Genomic DNA, 21,468 nt, shown 5'->3' on the forward strand with positions numbered 1-21,468 from the left:
CAGTTTGGCATAACGAGCCTACGCGTAGTGCTATGAAGTGCTACGTGACTGTGATCTTAATCCTGGAGCTGGTGCTCAGCTTTAGCTCCGCGAATAGTCGTCACTTGCCGCGCGTGTTGCCTTACGCCGAGGGTGAGCAGGGTGTTCCCGTGTTCGGAGATTGTGAGTTTCGTGTAAACGGTGATCTCAATGATCCAGCTCCGCTCTTCGCGCGACATGACTTTTACGAGCTAATCGTGCCCGATCCCACGGACACAGTGCGTCTGACCAATGGCGAACTGCTCGACATGTTCTGTCCGGGTGCTGGCTTTGCAGCACCCTTTCAAAATCGTACACAACTAACTGTACAGTGCCTGCAGCAAAAGTACTTCCTGGTCGACAATCTGATCTACCCATTTGCCAACTTCAGCTGCGCTGCGTGGCCCAGCTACACGGCGCTGCGCACGGGTCGCCAGTGCAATGGTGGCACAGATCTGGTCAAGGTGGGCTTTCAGCTGGATGACGATGGCTTTCTGCAAACCTACGACGTCTGCCACGATGAGCTAGCCGAGGTCACACGCTATGTACACCATGTGCTGTATCCCTCCAGCTACGATTATCAACATGGTGTGGCGCGGCCGAGTTTCGTCGAGCTGGACTTTTACGGCGGCCGGGACGTTAATACAAAGTACACACAAGTCCAGCAGAATATTACAATTAGCGAGATTTTGGGCATGGATGCCACGCCCTACTTTAATTACAGCGAAGATCGCATTTTAGCTCGCGGTCACATGGTTGCCAAAACGGATCAGATATTCGGCGCGGCGCAAATGTCCACCTTTCTGTTCATCAACGTGGCCCCGCAATGGCAGAGCTTCAATGGCGGCAACTGGGAGCGTATTGAGACGAGCGTTCGCAAATTTGTGGCCGATCGGAATTTGACAGTTGACTGCTATACCGGAACCTGGGGCGTCTCAACGCTACCCGACATCGACGGCATCGAGCGAGAACTTTATCTCGACTTTGATGAGAACAATAATGGCCTGATACCAGTACCCAAATTGTACTTCCGAGTCATTATCGATCGTGCTAGTAGGGAGGGCATTGTTCTTATGGGTGTTAACAATCCCTATGTCAGCTTGGAACAAATTCAAAGTGATTACATTGTGTGCGAAGATATTGGACATCAGCTAAGTTGGGTTTCCTGGCTTAAAGAGGATCTGCATGAGGGCTTTTCATATGCTTGTGCTGTGGAGGATTTCACAGAAGTTGTTAAGGACTTGCCGCTTGATGATCTGCACACGAATGGAATACTTGGTCTGGATAATGAGTCAAGCACCACCACCGAATATCCCAGCACTGTTTCTAGCGTTAGCCCCACGGAGGAGCCATCAACGACGTTGCCATCAAGCCCCACCGAGTATCCCAGCACGGTTTCTAGCGTTAGCCCCACGGAGGAGCCCTCGTCAACGTCGCCAGTAAGCTCCACCGAGGATCCTAGCACCGTTTCTACCGTTAGCCCCACGGAGGAGCCCTCGACAACGTCGCCGGCAAGCACCACCGATTATCCTAGCACCGTTTCCAGTGTTAGCCCCACGGAGGAGATTTCGACGACGTCGCCAGTAAGCTCCACCGAGGATCCTAGCACGGTTTCTACAGTCAGCACAACGGAAGAGCCCTCGACGACGTCGCCGGCAAGCACCACCGATGATCCCAGCACCGTTTCTAGCGTTAGCCCCACGGAGGAGCCATCGACGACGTCGCCATCAAGCCCCACCGAGTATCCCAGCACCGTTTCTACAGTAAGCACTACTGAGGCGCCATCTACCGAACAGTCTAGCACCGCTGCTCCGACAGTCTCAACGACTTCACCGTCCACAACGCCACCGGAAAGCAGTACCGAATCCTCCAGCACAGCCTCAAGTTCAACTGCAACAACCGGTGCACCTGCCACCCCAACTGCTACTCCGTCTCCCACTCCTAATCCCGATCAATGCTACTTTAGCATTAATGGTGATCTTAAAGATCCGGCCCCACTGCTCACGCCACAGGGCGCACTAAGTTGGCTTTTGCCCACTGAATCGGGTATTTATACTGTGGATGATGGTTCCAGCATTGATTTGCACTGCACAGCTGCGCTGGCCACACCCTTCAATCGATATACCGCACTAACGGCACGCTGTGTGGGCAATCAGATGTACGAGGCGGAAGGCCTGAATGTAGAGATAGGTTCATTTAGCTGCCAAACATGGCCCAGTTACGAAGCCGTGCGCACCGGAGATCCCTGCGAGGGCGGCACTGAGCTGCTACAAATTGGATTCAATGTGGCCGCCGGCCTGTTACCGCAGCTGCAGCTCTGCTATGATGAGCAGGCACAGATAACACGCTACGCACGCTACGAGCTGACACCAGCCAATGTTGCCTATCAGCGGAACGTGGCACAGCCGGGCTATCTGCGTGCCGACTTCTATGCTGGCAAGGACGTCAATGTGTTCTATAGTCAATCACATCAGCTTGAGGCACTCAGCGATATTCTCGGCTTAGACGCGAGTCAGTACCTGGACAGCAGTCGCGACTTTTACCTAACACGCGGACAACTCGCTGCTCGCCAGGATTTTGTGCACGGCTCAGCGCAACGCGCCACCCACTTTTATGTAAATGCGGTACCACAGTGGCGCAGCATTAACATTGGTAACTGGCTGGCTGTGGAGCGTAGTCTTCGGCAGTTTGTGGCCAATGAGGCGCTTAATGTCAGCGTGCATGCAGGTAGTTGGGGCGTGGCCACATTGCCAAGTGCCGCCGGCGAACAGACGCCGATCTATCTGGATGCGAGCGCACAGCAGCTGCCTGTACCGCGGCTAGTATATCGCATTGTCATTGATCAGCTGAGTCGCAAGGGCATTGCCTTGGTGGTGGCCAACAATCCACATGCCAGCCTTGCCGAGATTCTGCAGGACTATGTTGTGTGTGAGGATGTGGGTGCACAGCTGGATTGGCTAGACTGGGAAAAAGCGCAGCTCGAGAAGGGCTATGCCTACGCATGCTCTGTGGAAGACTTTACTGCTGTGGTCAAGGATCTGCCACTGGATCAGTTAGACACCACAGGCTTGCTAGGTGTCACCGAATTCAACGAGGAGCAGCCACAGCAGCTGTGCAACTTTCGTGTGAACGGCGATCTTAAAGATCCAGCTCCGCTTTATGTTCTGCGCGACGCACAGGGTACGCCACAATATCTGGAGCCCAATACGCAGGGTCTTGTGGAGCTGAAGCACGGAGAGGCAGTTGAGCTGCATTGCAGCGGATCAAGGGGCTTTCAAGGGCAATTCACGGGCTATGCTCGACTAAATGCCAGCTGCTGGCAACAGGAGAGTTTCCTGGTGCTTGGCAGTGTCTACCAGATCAGCGATTTTGTGTGCACCTCCTGGCCAAGCTACACCGCTCGACGCACAAGTCGCCAGTGCAATGGCGGCACCAATCTGTTGGAGGTGGGCTTCCAGCTTGCCAACAATGATGAACACGACGATTTCCTGCAAACGTACGATGTATGCCACGATGAGCTGGAAGAGGTAACACGCTATGTGCACCATGTGCTGACGCCCAGCAGTGCACAGTATCAGCGATCTGTCAGCCGGCCCAGCTTTATAACTGGCGACTTCTATGGCGGCAAGGACGTCAACGGCAAATACACACAGGTGCAGCAGAACATCACAATCAGCGAAATTCTGGGCATGGATGCCTCGCCATATTTCAATGTTAGCGGCAATGTGTATCTGGCCAGGGGCCACCTGTCCGCCAAGACGGACTACATTTTTGGTGCCGCCCAGCAGGCGAGCTTCTTCTTTGTAAATGCCGCGCCCCAATGGCAGACCTTTAATGCGGGCAACTGGGAGCGCATCGAGGATGGCGTGAGGAAGTTCGTTGCCGACGAGAATATTAACGTTGATTGTTATACGGGCACGTGGGGCGTCTCCACGCTGCCGGATGCAGAGGGCGTGCCCCACGAGCTCTATCTGGACTTTGATGTGAACAACAATGGTCTGATACCCGTGCCCAAGTTATATTTCCGTGTGATTATCGATCGGGATAGTCGCAAGGGCATTGTGCTGTTGGGCGTTAACAATCCGTATATTAGCCTGCAGGAGATTCAGGAAGACTACGTTATCTGCCCAGACATTGGTGATCAAATCAGCTGGATTAGTTGGACCAAGGAGGATCTAAAGAAGGGCTATTCGTATGCCTGTACTGTGGAAGATTTCATAGAAGTTGTCAAAGACTTGCCATTGGAGAGTCTGCAAACGAATGGCATATTAGGCATTTCGGCGTAAAATCCAAAATATTAACTTTAACTTTTAAGCAACCCGTATCACAAATTTGAACAAATGAAATAATCTAAGCATACAATAAATAAAGTACAAATAAATAATGACGATACAACGATAAGCGCTTTTTGTTTTCAAATTGATAACATCCATTTTGGAATTACCTGAATTTATAACCAACGCAAATTTTGCCGTGTGCCACACGTTTCACCTGAGCCGCTGAAGCGCCACTTACCCCATCCGATTTGCCATGACTTTGACATTGCTTATCAGCACATATCGGACATTGTATTGCAATGTGAACAATAGGAGTTCTTAAATTGTATGTTTTTCCTATCTCCCAATAACAATTTCGTTTAATGGGCTGTGCTTCAATTAATACTGCATGTCAACGACATTTGATTTTTTGGAATTTTGATGTAAGTCAACAAAATGTTTGTGGTATTAATTAATTTTTAAATCAAAATAATTACATAATTAAGTTCGAATATTCCGTTAAATAACCCATAGCTATCAGGATTGCCATAATTAATCAGTTATTTTCAATTAAATTTGGAAAACTTCGCTTGAATAATTTGTGCGCGAAATGTACAAAATAATTCAAGCATATCACAAAAATGATATAAAATGGAGCCCACAATGAGAGCAGACTTCAGTTACGAAAACAAGAGTTATCAAATATCTGAGTCATGTTTATTAAGTGGCGAATTGGCTACGTTGCCTGTTGCATATTGGCCATGCTTGTGGCCGTAAGAGCCCATGTCAATGCCTATAGAAGTAAGTGATCGTTTGTGAACAGTGAAGCGTTTGCTAACTGGATTGAATTTGACAGAATTTGGACGCGATTGTCGCGATATAAGCTGTACGCCTACTGAAAGATGTGTTCTAGCCAGCGTGGCCTGCGAAAAGGATCAACAGGATGGCGAGCACTGTGGCCAGTATCCCAAATGCGTGGAGCGTGCGTTTAGTCCAGGTGCGTAAATTCCGTATGAACCTCACTTCTTCCATCGGCACACACTCACAGCAAACCTTTTACTGATCCGTTTCAGATCAGCAATTAAATCGTTTCACGATCGACACCACATCCACCACAGCTAACACTCGTAGCATCAGCGCACCCATCTCTAGTCCCAGCACCAGCACGCTCCATCTGAACCAACAACTGAACATTAACCCGGACTCAGATACGGACGGCGGCATTGAGCTCCTCAATGGAGCGCCAGGCGCTGATCCAGGTGCGAGCCATGCAGATCAGAGACAGGCGAATGTTTTGGTCATTGTGCAGGATGGCAACCAGCAGTCCATGCCAAACCCCAATCCCAATTTCAATAGCCAACCCTGGCGACAGCCCTGCATTGTTAGTCCCTACTATCCATATGCCTGCTCGAATGCGCCCTCGCCTTACATGCCCGCCTCAAGGTCTGCGCCGCCTTATCCCAACGCCCAAACCGCTTCCAGACCGCAGTTGATGTCTCCATCACCGCCCTGTTACTTCAATTGCTATCCCAGACTGGCACAAAACTATCCGCTTGCTAGATCCGTTAGGCCATCCGCATCAACTAGCAACTATTTGCTTTATATAACCGTTTAGGGGTTAAAGTGGTTTCTGTTTCTGCTTCTTTTTCTTGCCAGACTCTTCTGGAACGCGTCTTCGACGTTCACCCCAGGTGTTGTACCCTCCGCAACCACAGTTACCATTGCCGTTACCTTTACCACAAGGTGCTATTCCAGCGCCATTGCCACGTCAATTAGTGTCTCCCACACAGCCCCGACAAGCACCGCCTCAGTTGAATCCGTATATGTCCATCAATCTGGCCTATCCGACCTATTTGTACTATGGCAGAGGCTCGGAATTAGGTCGTCAGACAACAACATACACTTCGGTTTATCCCGGCTACTATAATCCGACGCCCAACTATTACTATTATAACATCAATGTGAATCTGCCATTTGCGGGCACTGCTTCATAAGAATTTATTCTCCTGACCAGTCTCTCTTTTTCTTTTGGCAATTGATCTTCCCAGATTCTCCAGACTTCATTGACATGGAATTAGAATCATCTCAAGCACAACATAATGTTACCACCCGACAAGTATTTATGCCAGGACGAATGCCTTATCCCATGCCTATGCCTATGCCAATGCCGATAGCGAGACCCCTTCCAGCTCCTGTGCCTCCTCCTGCTCCTGTGTATTATCCTCCAGTACAGCCCAGACAATTGCCCATGCCAATGCCAATGCCTATGTCTCCACCCCAATATAGCATAATGCCGCCGATGTCAGTTGTCATTCTGCCTATTGGCGTGGTGAGTGTATCTGGCATCGGCTACAGCTACAATCAATATTATGGGCCAGGCGGACTTTATCCTACTTACAATAACCCGTACACAACTCAAAGTCCTAACTACGACTACTACAACAACAACAACAATAACAACAATTACAATTACGTTAACAATAATAACGATTACAACTCATATGGATAATCAGTGTTGCAATAAAACTAACTAAATAACGTTAAAATCTACTGATCTGTAAAATTTTCAATATCAAATAATTATTTTACCAATAGAGATTAAAGTAAAAATCACCCGTATGTTCAAAATTAAAATTGTTCTATAAAACCCAATATGATAATTGATTTCAGGTATTTCACTAGAAAGACGTAGGCGATCAGTTCATGGCTTTGACAGACGGCGACAGGCTGGGCAGATGGGTAACGGAATGGGCGGAGGTAATGGTGGCAATGGAATGGGTGGAAATGGAATGGGTGGTAGAGGTGACAATGGGATGGGTATGGGCAGAAATGGTAATGGAATGGGTGGTAATGGAATGGGTGGTAATGGAATGAGTGGTAGAGGTGGCAACGGAAATGGTGGGATGGGTCCTGGGGGAATGGGTCCAGGTGGAATGGGTCCTGGTGGAATGGGTCCAAGGGGAAATGGAATGTGTGGAAACTTTAACGAGGGAACGGGAATGAATGGTAATGGGTTAAATAGAAATGGAATGAACGGCAATGGCAGAAATAGAAATGGAATGAATGGAAATGGAATGAATGGAAATGGAATGAATGGAAACGGAATGAATTCAAATGATATGAATGGCAACTTGAACACGTCCAATCGCAAGAAGCGAAGTGTGAATGGATTTGACAAACGTCGACAAGCTGGACAGCAAGGCAATGGAATGGGCGGCGGCAATGGAATGGGCGGCGGCAATAGAATGGGTGGCAATGGAATGGGCGGCAATGGAATGGGTGGCAATGGAATGGGTGGAAATGGAATGGGTGGCAATGGAATGCGTGGAAGAGGTGACAATGGTGGGGTGGGAGGGAATGGAATCGGTTATGCTGGAATGTGTGGGAACGGAATGGGCATGGGATATCAACAAGGTGGTCAAGGTGGCTTGGGAATGGGCCCTAACGGTCCGAATGGGCCTAACGGGAACGGTGGTATGGGAATGGGTCGAAATGGAATGGGTGGCAATGGAATGGGTGGCAATGGAATGGGTAACAATGGAATGGGTAACAATGGAATGGGTGGCAATGGAATGGGTGGACGAGGAGGAATGGGTGGCAACCCTGGACAATGGAACAACAATAACGCTGCCGGTCAATATTCCGCCCAGACTTCTGGATTTGCAAATGGTAGACAGTTAATGCAAAAATCTTCCTACTCTATCAACGGTCGTCCCTACACTATGCAAGCAGACTGGAAACAGGGGCAAGGACTTAACATTTCGTCAGATTACGGATCCGCTGCCTACATGACTCAGACGTCTCTTAACCAAGACTCAGATGGTGCCTCTGTGGATGCCAGTGTCACTGTTAGCAGTATAAGCACTGCTAGCAGCTCGCGCAGACCAAGACAACGCAGCAACGAAACGGAATCAGACAGTTTTTTCAATTTTTAAGATAAATATTAAGAAATATGTGTCTTGTTGTGCGTTATATCAGCAATTTAAAAAAAAACAATGTGTTTTAATAGAATAAACAAAGTGAAACTGCAACTGGGCGAGTTTTGAATTGTTAACCGCTAATTCCAAGATCAAATGATAGTGAAAGCGAATATAAATCAATATATTCTTTATAAAACAATAAGCCGAGCTTGGGCGTGCTTAAAGACATTGTAAGCACACCCATAATTTCTAAGAACATTTACAACACAAAACGCTCTCGCCGTAATTCGGGCACATTGAATCACTAAAACCGGCTGTGTGCTTAAAGAGAGAGAGAGAGAGAGCGAGATGAATTGAGAGAGAGCGATAGCAAGGGAATTTATTATGCGAAATGTAAACAGAAAAACACCTGTATAAGCCACAGATTATTTAGTTAGCGGCCAGACGCCGCACGACTCACTTCGAGACAGTGACGCTGTTGACCATGCATAAATGTTTGCTCACTTTTTTGATGATCGCGTCTACGATCGAGATTCAAGCGCGCGAAGCAATAAAGCCAGCGGCAGAAGTGGGTCAAATTATCAAAGATCTTGAGGAAGTCCATGTGGAAGAGACAATTCAGCGAGGTAAGTGCATGTGTACCGACATAAATACTAAAATATTGTATGAAAACTTTCTCTAAAATTATAATTAAAACTAAGACACAACAAGAGACAAAGGTTTGATGAGTTTTTGTAAAGGTATCGAGTCTAACATTAAGCAAACCAATGTCTACTGAGACATTTCCAATATGAAATATTGTCAACGGCTTATCCCGCTCCTTTATTGTAGGGGGCCCTTGCACGCTGGACATTCAGAAAGATTTGCCGAACTCCAATCTGCAGCCGCTCTACCTGCATCCTGGCACGGACACCTACTGGCTGCCCAATGAAGAGGGGCAGCTGCAGATACCACGTGGCGCCAGCATCGAACTCCATTGTAGTCGTTCATTTGCGATTGCCAACAGCGATGAGAATGTTTCGTCTACTCCCAGTTCGATATATGCGCGCTGCCTACATGACACGACCTTTGATTGGGCGCATACAAAATACGAGCTGAGAGATTTTTCCTGCACCAGTCCACTATCCTACGTTGTGGAGTGTATGGAACAGCCATGCGGGGACGGTGATTTCGCCTCATCGGCTCGAATTTACCGTGTGGGCTATAACATTAGTGCTGGTCGATTTGTGCGCACCATGGAGCTGTGCCACGATGCGGAGCAGCTGCGAACACACTACGCGGCCTACCAGTTGCTCCCAGCCAACGAGCACTTTCAGCGACAAGTGAAACGCGTTAAATTCAGCGCTGCCGGCCAATTTTCTGGTTACGACATGGACCGTCTCTACTCCCAGGCACACCAGCAGCAACGGGTGGCCCAACTATGGCAGCATCCTGACGACGACGCGAGCAGAGACGGTTTTCTAAAGGCGGGGCTCTACCTGTCACGCGGACACCTGGCGGCCAAGGCAGATCTGATTTATGCCAGCCAGCAGCGCACCAGCTTTAACTACCTAAATGCAGCACCTCAGTGGCAGAGCTTCAATGGTGGCCATTGGGCAACTGTGGAGGTTACAGCGCGTCGCCTTGTGGCTCGCTTAGGTCTCTCAGTGAATGTCTATACGGGCACCTATGGCGTAATGCCACTTCCAAACGTGGCCCAAACTACCTTCCATCTAGCCACAGATATTAATTGTAACGGCGTGCTGGCTGTACCACTTCTCTACTACCGCTTGCTTATCGACCGAAAATATCCGAGTCGGGGCTTGGCGCTCGTGGGTGTCAACAATCCGAGCGCCACACTGAGCCAGATCCTGGAATCATATATGATCTGTGACCCTGTGGATCTGGAACTTGTGCCCTCGTTCTTCCGCTGGCTGCAGGCCGAAGATCTCAGAAAAGGTTATCTGTACGCGTGCCGCGTTTCAGATTTGGCCAAAGCCGTGGGACATCTGCCGCCTGAGTTGGCGGAAGTAAACGAGCTGCTTGTGGAGTCGATCGAGGTGCCTTAAGCTCTTGTTGTCAAATATTAAACCAACATTTATTTATTTAGCAAAGGACTAGCTTACATTTAAAAAATGTACAATTGTTTTATTTCCTCTAGCCAATGCATGTAAATATGTAAGCAGTATATGTTTACAGGGTGAACCTCCCACAATACGATTTGTTATTTTCATAAAGTTTATGTTTTCCCATTCTAAACTCAAGAATATTTCGAAGAATGGTGGGTAGCTTAAGAAAAACAACAACTTTTTTAGTTGCTTTGTTTCCGTTAATTTCTTTCAAAAAATAAATTGAAAAAAACAAAATAAAACAAAACAAAACATAATGTAATGGAATATCGGTGGGTTCTTAAATCAACACAGATTACTTACGCACATATTGTTTACCGCCAGCTAACATAAAATATATAATTTTCATACCCCCCCCCCCCTGCGAACCCAGCCTCTACCTTGCCGGATAAACGCAAGAGCGAGGAATTTGAAATGTGCGGAAAGCAGCTGGAAGTACGTTTCAGCGTTTTCAAATCAGTAAATGCAAATATAAATGTATTGAAAGCTCAAATGGGACCGAATTCTAAGTGAGGGAAAACCAAAAGGAATTTATGGTAATGCGTAAGAAAGAAGCGCAAAAAATTCAAGGACGAAAAATGCCGGAAAACGGCAACAAAACCAACGGAAAATTTAAGAAATTGTGCCGAACGACTACACTGCCATAGAGTCTTTGTGTGTGTGTGTGTGTGTGTGTCGGTGAGGCAGAAGAAAAGGATTAAATCAATGTTGCGGAACAAATTGTATTATGTGGGGCGCCTGCATTGAGGTAATACAAACCTATTTCATTTCTTCAAGCTAACAAGGCAAAACCATAATGGGTAGCCGAATGTGAGCCAACTTTTAGACCGCAACCGACGACCCAATTTGATGGTGTCAAAGTCACACGAGCGTTAATAATGTGGAATACATGTAAGATGTTTGCTGCGAAGTCAAGAGAGAATTATACGATTATATGTACATATAGTCAATTAACTGCACGTGAAACGTCACTTAAAGGCATTGTAAAATAAAAACACAAGGAAAGTACATTGAATCAAAAGCACAACAAATATATTTTTCACATTTAAAATATACCATCCATTTTGATTCAAAAATACAAATTTCCCGCTGCCTCAACAAAGTTGAGTCTGTGAAACAATTTGAAACATTGGAGAAATTGTTTGTTACTATTGGATTTTGTTTCCGGGTCGGCGACATGCCTTCGCACAGCTATCAAAGTGACTTTCGTTTTTGCGGGAAGCGTTTCGCTTAAAATTCTTAGCGAACCAAGAAATTTTGGCTCTTTTTTTTTCAACTTATAAGCTTGATGAAAGTTTATCTGCGCGGAAGGAGAGGAGCAATAAGAAATGACGACAAAACCAAAAAAAAAAAAGGAACACGAGCAGCAAAAAAATAATTGAACGCACTTTACGCAGCTGTTGTCGAGGATTTTCCTTTTTTTTTGTGTTTTGTTTTTTGTTGTCATTGCTGTGTGGAAAAGAAGGATATGTTGTGTCCTGCGGTCGCCAGCGGAAATTATTATTTATATTTTGTATTCGGTTCGTGGCTTTGTTAGTGGGATTTCATCTCGATGTATGTACTTTTTAATATTACCACATTTTGGTAACGGCTTTTTATTTTGATTAAAATGCATATTAAATCTTGGCAAGCAAACGAGCATGCAAAAAAACAACAACAAAAACAAACAAAAAAGATGCAGCAAATAATATAAATAATTTCCTGTGACCGGCTGTGTTGTGCTCTGTACGGCCTGTTTCCTTCCGCCTTCAGCCGTGCAACTACAAACACTCGGGCCGACAGCCACTCTGCCTCTGCACGGATCCAATGGCCCGTACATTCAAACCGAGTCGGACGGACGCATTGCATGCAGAAGGCAGCGAAGTTGAAATATTTTGTTAACAGTGCGTAGGTTTCCCAAAAGACAAAAAATACATAATATAACCAACATACATATGTAGTTACTTATGTATATGGGATATGCATATAAAGTTTCTCCTTCTGGGTTATTTACATGTGTAACAACAATGGGCGCTCCCAGGGGCGGCAAGCAGCACATTGGAAATGGGATTGGGATTGGGGACACTGGCAAGACAGGCAGGAAGCACGCATGTAAGAGGCATGATTTATATACGAAAATTGAGGTATCCATTTGCTTACTTTTTATACCGTCTACCCATTGAAAATGTGTGAGAATGAGGGTACAGTAGATTTTAACAAATGTATTTAATAGGCTGAAGACAGTATATCCGAATCCATAAAATATATTTATATATCGCGACGACCTCTCGGAAAACAAAAAGAGAGGTGCTGTAGACTTTAATCTTTGCGATAAATCAAGTTTCCCCAGAATCGATACATATGTGGAATTATATGTAATGATAAATATCGACTATCCATTGGTACATATAATGTTTGCAGGGTATCTCCTCATCGGGCACTTAGGACCAGATCACTCATTCATGTTATTCATAAATGAATTCGTTTCCTAAATCGATATTCAGTGTGTGTTTGGGGCTATGTGTCAGGTCTAGTAGATTCAATGATCAAACCGGCTGCACTTAACAACAGTTTTGTTAATTTCACATAGCTTGAATTTAATTTAATCCAAGAAATGCTGCAGTAGAACAGAACAGATAACAAGAAGGATAAAAGATGAATAAAGTACGTGCACACAATGAACAATGAATTCACATTCACACACACACACACAGGCACACACACACAAACACACAGCAATGACTACAATATGAAAATGGCCAAGAAATTGCCGTTTCATTTTACTTGTTTGTAGGGAAAATCGAGAAGGAAAATGCATTGCAATGGAAATTGCATTGCTGAACTGTGGACTCCGAGCTACGAACAAGCAAGACATGACGACAGTGACATCTAATATCCTTATTGTTAGCAAAAGCGAATTTATGGCTAACACAGTCCTTAGCTAGTATCAAGTATTTAGCTGTGGCTGCCTGACATTTCCAACTAACTGGGGAAAGTGGCGCGTTGGCCTAAGCTGCCATCGGGTTCAGTCCAAACGCACTTCTGATGTTGCTAATGAGCCCGTGGTCCTTCTGAAATTTAACTCTCACCTCGCTAACGCCAGTGTCAACGAGTTGAAAGTGCGCAGTCACCTCAATAGGTGTTTGGTTAATGGACTAACGACAGCTTATGTGCCTTCTTCGTGTTGGAAGACTTCAGCGTAAGTGTGCTTGAATTTAAGTTGCAAAAGTTTTCTTTGTTATGTGACCATCATAGGCTATTCGCATAAGCCGAGAGTGAAACTAAAAACCACTTTGATTCTAGCGTCTTAGTCTGGCGGTTAGCTTTTTGTAAAATTTAAATGAACAAAACTTTGTCCTTCAAGTCATCGGATTACTATACTGATTTAAAATTTAGCAAAACATTTGGACTAAACTTGTGCTACATTTTTATACCCTGAACCCATTAAAAATGGGTAAACAGGGTATAATGTATTTGTGCCGACCCCATAAAGTATATATATTCTTGATCAGCATCAATAGCCGAGTCGATCTAGCCATGTCCGTCTGTCTGTCCGTCCGTCTGTCTGTCCGTCCGTCTGTCCGTCCGTCCGTCTGTCCGTCCGTCTGTCCGTCCGTCCGTCCGTCTGTCCGTCTGTCCGTCCGTCCGTATGTATGAACGCAAGGATCTCAGAACCTATAAGAGCTAGAGACTTGAAATTTTAGCTGTAGGTCCTCCTAGTCCCCGCGCAGATCGAGTTTGTTTCCGATATTCAACAACTTGCCCATTTTAAAATAATCGATTAAAATCGAAAAAGAGGGTTCAGGCTCCCGACTAGAACCTCTTACTTGTTTATAATGTTTACATTAGAAGCGCCTTGCTTAAAGTTCAAGGTAAGAATTGTTTTTAATTGATCAAGTTATTATTATTGATAATATTTGAACAGAAACTGTCAAGTAAATTTTAAAAATGGAAGCACGTTTCTATCAAAGTTTGTTACTGTTCTTAAACTCAAAATGCAAAATATAGTTTTAGCCATGTGGCGACATTGGCAACAACCCTTTTTCCCCACCTGGAAAGGCACCAGCCCCAAGACTCGATAACTTTCTGGCTCTTGTTGACGTTCCCTTTCCTTTCATACTTGTGAAATATTTTATATACATATAAATATTCACACATATTAAAATTCATACCTACAGAGGGGCCCTTTGTGTGCTGGGTGCCAAGTAATGGCTTTATACGACAGAAACCAATTTATTCACCCATCCTGTTCCTGCTTCAAATTACATTCATGTGAAGTGAAGTGCCTTTAAAAATGGGCAACCTTACTGCGGGGAATGACCTTAAAGTCACTTTCGGCATTGACAGTTTAAAGCACAGAAGAAATCGAGTTTGTCATGATTTCACAAATAAATAAGCCAGATCCATGACCAAATACATATAAATCTATATTAAAATATATAAAATACTGAAAATACTAAAAGGCTGCCGTATCATTAATTTGCTTTAAGCTTTGTTCAACATAGGACTACTAAATCATATATCTGTCATAGACACTCAAAAAACAGACGCTCTTGCCTTACATATTTTTGTTAAGCTTTCAGATATCTTGGCTAAACTTAGCATTACGAGTTTTACTATACTCAAACCCAAGTTGCGACATCTTATGAACATCGGACTACATATAGCTCTAAAAAGAATCGATCGAAAAATGTTTATTAGCATTTACTCGAAGAAAGTAAACATGTAAGCTTTTTAGTGTGGAAAGCAAATAAATGCGGCAATACCATTGACTAAACTAAGCAAGTGCCTGTTTCTGTGAGCATTGCTTTCTAAAGGATATTAAAATGGTTTTACTGCTTATTCAAAAAGCCTATTAAAAGCAAAATTTTTAGTACAACTTCAAGTTGAAGGTTTAAATTGAATTGCCACTTAAACTAGAGGTAAATCAACAGTAACTATGCGAATAAAAGCAGCGTCAATTGACAAATTAGGTGCTGAGCAAAATAAGACGTAAATGTATAAACAGAAAATAAAAGCGAAAAAATAAAATGACAGCGTAAAAAATTGCAGGTAATCAAGCGAGGCGTGAAAAGTCAAAAGAATCATAAAGTGCGAGTAACTCAATGAGGATGAGTCTGGGTTTCACGACGAGACGTTGCTAAAGGATGAAACGTGTCACAGGACAATAACAACATATTCTAAATGGGTAAACATATTTCAAGACCCTTTTAGTGCGCTTGCTGAAAAGGTATTCATGTATGTACGTACTTGTTTAGAATTGTGAATACGTAGCTCATTTTGTAGTCCACCAAATAGACTTTTTAGGTGCTGCATTTATGCACTCCACCTTATTTTTGCTGCCACATTCCTGTACGACAATCTGTGCTGCGCCTTTTAACGTGTTTTTAAGCTCGTTTCCCCTGAGCCGCGGCCAACAGCGCAAATCCACAACATTTGCCACAATTGGCATGTCGCTGCGGTCGGATCGTTGCGGAAACAAGCTGCGGGCACTGAGCAAAGTATGTGAAACCACGAAAATGCGGTAAATCGATTACCAAAACTGTGTGCAACAAGACACTAGACACGGAACGTGTTGCAAAAATAAAACAAGTGCATAAAAATTGAAAAAAAATCTGCGAGCAGCTGATGGTAAAGAATGCGCTTTTTCTGATAGCTGCCAGTTGTCTACAAAATCTTTAATTCACGCACATAATTTGTCATTCATGTATACACTTAAAAACATCAATTTAAAGTAAAAAAAAAATTATATATATTTATTGCACACATTTAAAACATACAGAGCACAGAAATACAGCAGCATAGCCGCTGGGTGTCTCTTGGTGGAGCACGTTTATTATTGATGAAAATGACCACATAAAATGTCAGAAATATATTAAAAACTTAGTTTAATAAATAAATAAAGAATTTTTTTTGGAAATTTTATTGCTGGCGTTTAAATATTTAACAGATAATAATTGAAGCAATGTCCACGATATAAACTAACCGCTTTCACACTTAAATCCAAATATATGCGGAGTTCTATATCACTTAGATTAAAGGTAACTTTGAGACATTTATTTTCAAGAAAGTTTTTAAATCACATAAAGTTTAATTGCAGGAATCCATTTGATGTTTGTTTTACATGAAACTCCTTTCAATTCCGTCACTTTGGAGGATGCGGTTTTTTTTGTTGAAAAGCCACACAAATTAAATTCATTTCACACTTCACGAATCGAGCGCAAAAGTTAAGAGGGTGTGGAATGAGAACACGCCCATATTCTGTGCCCTGAACTGGGTCACTTGTCGCTTGAGACACTTCAAGTGTAAATTTGATGTCTTCAAGGCGTCTTAACATGCTCAATCAATGATAAAAACCACACGCACACTTGAAAAAAAAAAGAGAAACCAAAAACACGTTTGTGTCAAACATACAACAACTTGAACATATATACTATATATATACATATATATATATATAAGTATTGACCCACACCACAGTTTTATTGCCTTTGATACTGTCAAACCGATTGAATTGAATTGAAAAGCTTTGAAAAGGAATTGGGGAAATGTTTTTGCGCCAATCGCTGTGGATTTGTAAAGGGCAGTTGAGTTCGTCAATGACGTTCATTAGAACGCTTTAAGGCACTGGGTTAACCCTGACAATGACTGGCGCTCGCAGGGCTGACAAATTGCATGCCAGCGACTACTTCTCGGGCCAGCGAATCCCCCAGAGAGTTCAAGGGACGTTTGCCAGAAAGTAATAGCAAATACGCGAATTGGCATAAAAAATGTATTTCACTCTATTTTTGCCTGCCTGGAGAACTGCCTCAGTTGCGAGATTTATAGCCCATGCGGTTAAATACGCCATCGGGCAATGCGGGCAGCACATAAAAAGGGTTCGATTTAGGGTAAATATATTTGGGGCGCAACAGTTGCGTGTCGAGCCCTTAACTACTTATGTACATATGACATGGGCCACATTTTAAAGTTGACGTCCTTGCCGCCTACTTAACCCCACCTGGCATAGTAAACGCAATCTGTTGCGCATACACAGAAAAAAAAAGCAGAATATTTAATGCAATAAACTGAGAATTTGTTTCTTATTTTTCGAAATCAAAATTGCAGCTGCTTTTTCTGTGAATGTGAAAACATTTTTGATTTAAAATTAAAAATGGGAAACTATGCTCTTTCGCTTGTTTTGGCTGTATAACTATTTTAATTAACGCTGCTCTTAAATATTTTAAATTTCTCTGTATATTTAAGTCCTTATGTTCGAAGTATGTCAACTCATAAATATATGACCCTCATATAAGTTCATCTAACAGTAAATGCGTGTCGCACACACATAAATGCAAGTACACTCAACGTCAAAACCTTTAAACTCTAGTTTAACGAGCTGTTGCCAAAACCTCCATCCGCACCCAACCCCTTGCCCATAACATTATGTCTCTTGCTGCAGAAACTGACTCTAATGTGACGTTTATAAGTGCTGTGCGACGACATGTGCGACTATGACGAGAATTACAAAGTGCATTTTTCATCATACTGCCAAGGAGTAAGAAAAAAGTTTCTCTTGAGTTTTAAAACATTGAATTTTATTACTCGTTTCATTCCTGTGCGAGCGTCCTTGGCAGGCATAAGTGATTTGGGCTAGGAGAAGTAGTTGCAGTTAGTGAGATATTGTAATTGGAATGTTATAATAAATAATCTTATATTCCAAAATCAATTGTTTACAATCTCTGTTGGGGTACCCTCAAGGCATTGCACGTACGGCCATGGACATGGCAAAATGTGAGCATTTGTGTCTGTCTCGCTTTGCATCGAGAGCATTACATCATGTATGGCTCCAGCCACAAAATCGACGTTAGTTGTACTCAAGGCGCCCAGATTGATGCGTCCGGAATCGGGCACATAAATATGTTTGTTACGAAGCTCTATCAGCTGTGGTATCTTTAGATTTGTATATAGATGCGAACCAGACTGTTCTTTTAGATGATCCCAGCTGCCAGGCGTTTTAAGCAGCTCCAATTTATTGCTTAAGGCCAAGCGCATTTGTTGCATACGCTGATGTATCTCCTGGAGCGACAGAGTCCTGTTCACAGTGAATACGAAAGAGTTAATGTTGAAAGTTGTAAAGACAATTGCCTTTATCAATCGTCTTACCACTCATGACGCAAAGATGCGTTAGTGAGTATCTTGGCCACAATACGACTAGCAAACACCGAGCAGCTCTTTTCGTTGCTCTCAAGCAACATGGCCTCAAACTGTTCCCGCACCGTTTCCAGCTGTATGGAATTCTTAAGCACGACCATTAACTGACCTACGGTTTCATCTGCATGCAAACGATTTAAGTTAGTGCGTTGGCAGTTGGAGCTAGTCAGACTTTTCACTTACTGTGAAGACCGAAACTCTTGACGAACGACTGGGCGCAGAGCAAATCAAAGCCACTGTCAACAAAGTAACGCACTGCCCAACTATCCTGTGCAGTATCCCCACTGGCGAGACCATGTGATTCCAAATGGAAGAGCGGCAGCAATTTCTTGCACTTAATAATGTGCGCAATCAGCTTCCACTCATCGATGCTGGGATCCAAGCCAGTCGGATTTTGTGCACAGGCATCGAGCAGCACAACGGCGCCCTCCGGTGCGGTCATCAGGTCGGCGACCAATCCATAGATATTCAGCTCACCCTTCGCCTCGCAGTAATACTGAAAGCTTTGACAGGTGAAGCCTGCGCTCTTGAATATACGTTCGCACAGCTCACAGCTAGGACGCGGCAACATGCAAACATTGAACTGCATCTTTTGATGCAGAAACTGTGCGGCAAGGCGCAATGCATCCAGGCTCGAACGTGTCTGTACGCCTAGCACCTGGGTTGAAAAGTGAGATAATGAGCAAGATAGCAATCTGTGCAAATCTCATGCCGTCAATCACGACCTAAATATTTGGATCTTGCTAAAGCAATCTTCATAAAAATGCAGCTTTAGAATAAAAACCAGACCATTTTATATTATTTAGCAGACCACAATGCCATCAACTAACCTGCCATGCTACCTATATTAATTAAACTCACCCGATTTTGCAATAGAGCAGGCGCTGCTTTATTCAAGAGCAACTCATTGGAGGCTCTTATGAAATCTGGATTGCCCAGAGGTGATTGTGGTTCATGACTGTATTTGTCGTCACTTGCCACCCCAATTTCAGCTTTGCGTACCGCCTGAATAATATGCGGCTTGCCGTCATTGTTGCGATAGATTTCTCCACACAGATTGATCTTTTGCGGATGGGAGTCCAACTCAAAGGCCTGCTCCAGATTGTTCGTATCTGTGGGCTTTAGACGTTCGACCCGACTGAAAGGCAAAAACTTGGCTGTTGCGGAGCTGCAACGAGTGGTGGACTTGCGAAATCCATGCTGCAGGACGCTATGTGCTAATGCGCAGGTTGCACACATTTCTTGAAAATTTTGAATTTTTTTAAACGAAAACCCGAAAGGCAATGCAAAGTTTTAAGTTATAGTTTTAATGCCGAACTAAAAGTAGTCATAGTCTACTACAAAAGATAAAACTCTATCTGAAATAATTTATTTCGAAAATCTTTGTACGTTGATCGACCCAGGCCTTGCATAGTCTCTGCAAGTGCTGCTCCATTATAGCCAAGGCGACACGAATCTTTCTAGTAATTTAATTTGAATTGTTTGAGAAAAAAAAAGAAAAGTTTTCTGCGCTACTGTGTGTAGGGGGCCAAGCACACGCACTTCACTTAATCAAATGGTAACAAGTGAAAATTTGCGCGCTCAAAATTTGTTCATTACACACACGCAAAGCGAGACTAACTGACAGACAGGCAGACGGACAGGGAGACAGACAAGCAGAGGGGTGGACGGGTAGACAGACAGATAGAAAGGCAGTGACTCAAGTTGTGCCACTCCCCTGCTGGTTCTTTACGGCAACGGAATGATGCCGAAAAAGTGTTTGCAACAGAAAACTAGCAGCAAAGGCATTTTAGACGCCCTCGCAATAGTTTCAAGTGCCCGCGTGTGGATCCTTAGCAAGCCCGACGGCGTGACGACGTCCTTGTTTGGGCGCGTCTGCTTGTCGGCTCGTCCCTGAGTTTCCTTCTCGCTGCCAGTAAGTTGGCATTGCCTGTGGTGTTGTTGTTGCTGTTGTTGTTGTTGTTGTCGTCTTTCCACTTTCATCAACATCATCAGCATTTGTATGTAAATAATTTCGCTAAAAAGTATGCTATACAAAAGTTGTTTCTTGCTTCTCGTTTGCCATTGTCATTGTGCGTGTGCGTATGCGTACGCGTGTGCGTGTGCGTGTGTGAGAATAAAAGGCTTTCCTTTTTGCTCATCATATTTTTCTGGCACACTCAAATTGTACACGCTTTTGAGTTTGAATCAGCATATGCAAAACTCTACAATTCATTTCGGGTTATGCACCAAATTCGCATCCTTCACATTCGGTTCGGCACACGTATAAGCCATCGAAATTTAGTTTATGGCCAACTCTTATTCGCCTAGCAGACAACCTTGAACTTTGCCTATTTCCGGGCTTAGGCATTAATTATGTACGAGCTTCGGTTAGTTTCACATGTGTCAAATTCTGCGATAACAATTTGGCAGCATTCACATAATTTATGAGCCAACTATAGGCGGCTCCGACTACTTTATAGCCAGGCAAAACTTTTAGCCTAACATGTTTGAGCATAAGCAATTCATGTATATCGAAATAAGTTTTGGCCCACACTTGAATTTGATTTGGGTTAAAGGCTGCCGTTAGGTTCCTGCTGGCATTTAACTCCAACCCATTTAATCAATAACTTGATAATATTCGATAATTGCTAAGTGACACTAGCAGAACAGATCTTTTTAAATCAAGACCAAAATAGTCAATCGAATGCCTGTGCAGTTTATGGAAGCGAATAGTTTTAATATGCTTTCCAAACTTAAAATAGATAACTTTGTTTCGAAAAGTTTCTGCAATAAAAAATATTTTATCCCAGGCGAGCAATAAAACAGTTTTGATTGAACAATCAATCAAAAACTATAAGCTTATTTAAGTTTTCAGAATTAAATAAACCTGTGAAGAACTTTCAATACAGAACGTTTCAATTTACACGTTCGGAGCACTATTAAAAGACACGTACAAAGTGCATGGCCAAGTAAGGCGAACGCAAAGGCCGAAGCAAAAAGCGTTCACAATAT

At 43.8% G+C, this 21,468-nt stretch overlaps 6 protein-coding genes across 6 annotated transcripts; 5 read left to right on the plus strand and 1 right to left on the minus strand.

Moving 5' to 3' along the window:
- The first annotated feature begins 32 nt into the window (after positions 1-32).
- On the plus strand, positions 33-6,465 carry LOC135433342 (uncharacterized). The gene is made up of 3 exons (XM_064689360.1): positions 33-4,717; positions 4,809-5,271; positions 6,323-6,465. Exon 1 carries the CDS (start codon positions 33-35, stop codon positions 4,302-4,304), a length of 4,272 nt encoding a protein of 1,423 aa, XP_064545430.1. The 3' UTR covers positions 4,305-4,717; positions 4,809-5,271; positions 6,323-6,465.
- Positions 4,988-6,088, plus strand: LOC135433343 (uncharacterized). The gene is made up of 3 exons (XM_064689361.1): positions 4,988-5,075; positions 5,131-5,271; positions 5,348-6,088. Exons 1-3 carry the CDS (start codon positions 4,988-4,990, stop codon positions 5,887-5,889), a joined length of 771 nt encoding a protein of 256 aa, XP_064545431.1. The 3' UTR covers positions 5,890-6,088.
- Positions 6,098-6,783, plus strand: LOC135433344 (IST1-like protein). The gene is made up of 2 exons (XM_064689362.1): positions 6,098-6,235; positions 6,289-6,783. The coding sequence occupies exons 1-2, from the start codon at positions 6,098-6,100 to the stop codon at positions 6,781-6,783; spliced, it is 633 nt and encodes a 210-aa protein (XP_064545432.1).
- Positions 6,784-7,021: 238 nt separating this feature from the next.
- LOC135433345 (uncharacterized) lies at positions 7,022-8,241 on the plus strand. Its single transcript, XM_064689363.1, has one exon. The coding sequence runs from the start codon at positions 7,022-7,024 to the stop codon at positions 8,207-8,209; it is 1,188 nt and encodes a 395-aa protein (XP_064545433.1). The 3' UTR covers positions 8,210-8,241.
- Positions 8,242-8,660: 419 nt separating this feature from the next.
- Positions 8,661-11,353, plus strand: LOC135433117 (uncharacterized). Its single transcript, XM_064689075.1, has 3 exons — positions 8,661-8,820; positions 9,026-10,574; positions 10,676-11,353. Exons 1-2 carry the CDS (start codon positions 8,679-8,681, stop codon positions 10,240-10,242), a joined length of 1,359 nt encoding a protein of 452 aa, XP_064545145.1. The 5' UTR covers positions 8,661-8,678; the 3' UTR covers positions 10,243-10,574; positions 10,676-11,353.
- Positions 11,354-17,957: 6,604 nt separating this feature from the next.
- LOC135433297 (aspartate aminotransferase, cytoplasmic-like) lies at positions 17,958-19,790 on the minus strand. The gene is made up of 4 exons (XM_064689310.1): positions 19,336-19,790; positions 18,658-19,132; positions 18,427-18,595; positions 17,958-18,355 (listed from the first exon to the last, which is right to left on the minus strand). The coding sequence occupies exons 1-4, from the start codon at positions 19,711-19,713 to the stop codon at positions 17,986-17,988; spliced, it is 1,392 nt and encodes a 463-aa protein (XP_064545380.1). The 5' UTR covers positions 19,714-19,790; the 3' UTR covers positions 17,958-17,985.
- Between the last annotated feature and the right edge of the window lie 1,678 nt (positions 19,791-21,468).

This window comes from Drosophila montana, unplaced genomic scaffold (assembly GCF_035044405.1).
Source record: "Drosophila montana isolate Dmon_TW-CO22-7 unplaced genomic scaffold, ASM3504440v1 contig_3217_1, whole genome shotgun sequence".
Classification (NCBI taxonomy): domain Eukaryota; kingdom Metazoa; phylum Arthropoda; class Insecta; order Diptera; family Drosophilidae; genus Drosophila; species Drosophila montana.